This window comes from Propithecus coquereli, unplaced genomic scaffold (assembly GCF_000956105.1).
Source record: "Propithecus coquereli isolate 6110/MARCELLA unplaced genomic scaffold, Pcoq_1.0 Scaffold180, whole genome shotgun sequence".
Classification (NCBI taxonomy): Eukaryota; Metazoa; Chordata; class Mammalia; order Primates; family Indriidae; genus Propithecus; species Propithecus coquereli.
This window is the reverse complement of record NW_012142746.1, coordinates 123,912-125,713: the sequence shown is the minus strand read 5'-3', so window position 1 is coordinate 125,713 and position 1,802 is coordinate 123,912. Positions and strand designations below refer to the sequence as shown.

Sequence of the window (1,802 nt, the reverse complement as noted above, 5' to 3'; positions counted from 1 at the left end):
TTTGTAGACTGTACTGAGAGCTTACTGTAGTCAGAGATTTCCCTGTTTTGTTCTCAGTTGTGCTCTAGCTCCTAGGACAGCGTTGGGCACTGCTGTGCCTACCAGTGGGTCATCCTGGGCGAGTCACTGAGCGATCACCTTCCTTGAGACTCCACATGGAGCAGATGCTCAGTAAATCCTGTCCGGACGAGTGAATGTAGAGCCCTACAGCAGCACATGCTGGGGAATGCAAGGCAGGGGAAGACCCCTGCGTCAGGGCTGTGAAAGCCCAGCCTATTCCGGAAGGCTCACCGAGAGCCCCCAGACCCATCTCTAGTCCTGACAGCCCTGCCATGGCGTCTGTGCTGCCCTCCCCATCCTGTTCTCTTACAGTACAGGAGACGAACACAGCCAGGGGAACTGGGGTCACTTGGACCAGGTGGCCGCACTGCGCTGGGTGCAGGACAACATTGCCAACTTTGGAGGGAACCCAGGCTCTGTGACCATCTTTGGAGAGTCGGCGGGAGGTGAAAGTGTCTCTGTTCTTGTAAGTGTTCCTGGCACCAGGCCCCACCCCCAGGCTGATGTGGCAGCTGATGGGACCTCTTGGAGACCAGCCCACCCAGCCACGGGCACCTTTGCTTACAAGGCCTGGACTGGGGAAAGACGCCACTCATTGCCTAGCATCAGGCAGTGGAGAGCTAATGTTCAAAGTCTCCTTGGCCCCCACAGAGCTCAGAGCTCAGCCTTATGTCTTGGGGCCATAAGAATCTCTGGCCCCAGCCTGCACTGGTGACAGTCCTCCTCTGCCAACTTGGCTGAGCTCTTAATCTCTCCTTCCTTCTCATTCTAACAGCAGGACTCAGCACATTTTTTGGGAGGTGGGGCTGGGTATAAATTATGAACATGTGGAGGCAAGGACAAGAGCTGGACAGAGGTCATTGTTTGGTTTGAAGCCAAATCTACGTGTCGAGGGGACACGAGCACTAAGATCAGGCCGGAGCCTCCGCTGAGGTGGTCTGATGGCCCCCCACGCCCAACAGGAGGGCAGCCATGTCTGGGTCTGAGGGACCAGGTGGGCTGGGGGAGGTGGGAAGGAAGGAGGGATGGAACACAGGATGGGGAGGGATGGGAAGGGGGATGTGGGACACAGACACAGCCTGGGGGCTGGAGATGTCCTGCCAGTGTGGGGAATGGGGCTGGGCCAGATGCTGAGGGCGCTGGGATGGGAAACCAGGTTGGAAGGTGCTGGGAGCTGTGAGGAGCCCTCCAGGTGCCTCGGAGTTGAGCAGAGGGTCAGCCCATTGCTGTGTTTGTCAATCGTGTGTCGGTTTCCTACTTGAAGACTCAGAGGAAAATGCTTCCATATTCTTTAAAGTAGAGAGAAGGAAAATACAGATCAGCCCAAAGCAGAAAAAACTATCCACTCCCCCCACAGGTAGTCACTGTGGACATTTCACATATATTTTTCTAGTGTTTTTTCCTGACACTGTGTATCTATCTACCTATCATCTATCTTTTTTTTTTACAAAAAGACATTTCTTAATTAACATCATGCATGTTAGTTACCATAAATGTTAGTATAACATACGATAATATTACACTGTAACAAAAATATTTCCCTAAACATTAAACACTCTCCTGTGATGTTATCTTTTACAATTGCATAGTATTCTGTGGTAACAATGAAAAATCACTGATTTACCCAATCTCGCAGTATGAGATCCTGGGGTTATTTCCAATTCTGTAACCAGCACGGGCATCTCAGAAGTCTTTGTGTGCCTCCCTGGTCATTTTCTTCTGAGTAACAGACATGCTTAACG

General features: G+C 51.6%; 1 protein-coding gene across 1 annotated transcript in view; it reads left to right on the top strand.

Annotated features, from left to right (window-relative positions):
- The window catches only part of LOC105808845 (liver carboxylesterase 1-like), a 61,853-nt gene that overhangs the window by 34,393 nt on the left and 25,658 nt on the right, over positions 1–1,802 (top strand). The window contains exon 4 of the mRNA XM_012642604.1: positions 326–526. Within this exon, the coding sequence (XP_012498058.1) occupies positions 326–526 (201 nt within the window). The remainder of the gene's footprint in view (positions 1–325; positions 527–1,802) is intronic.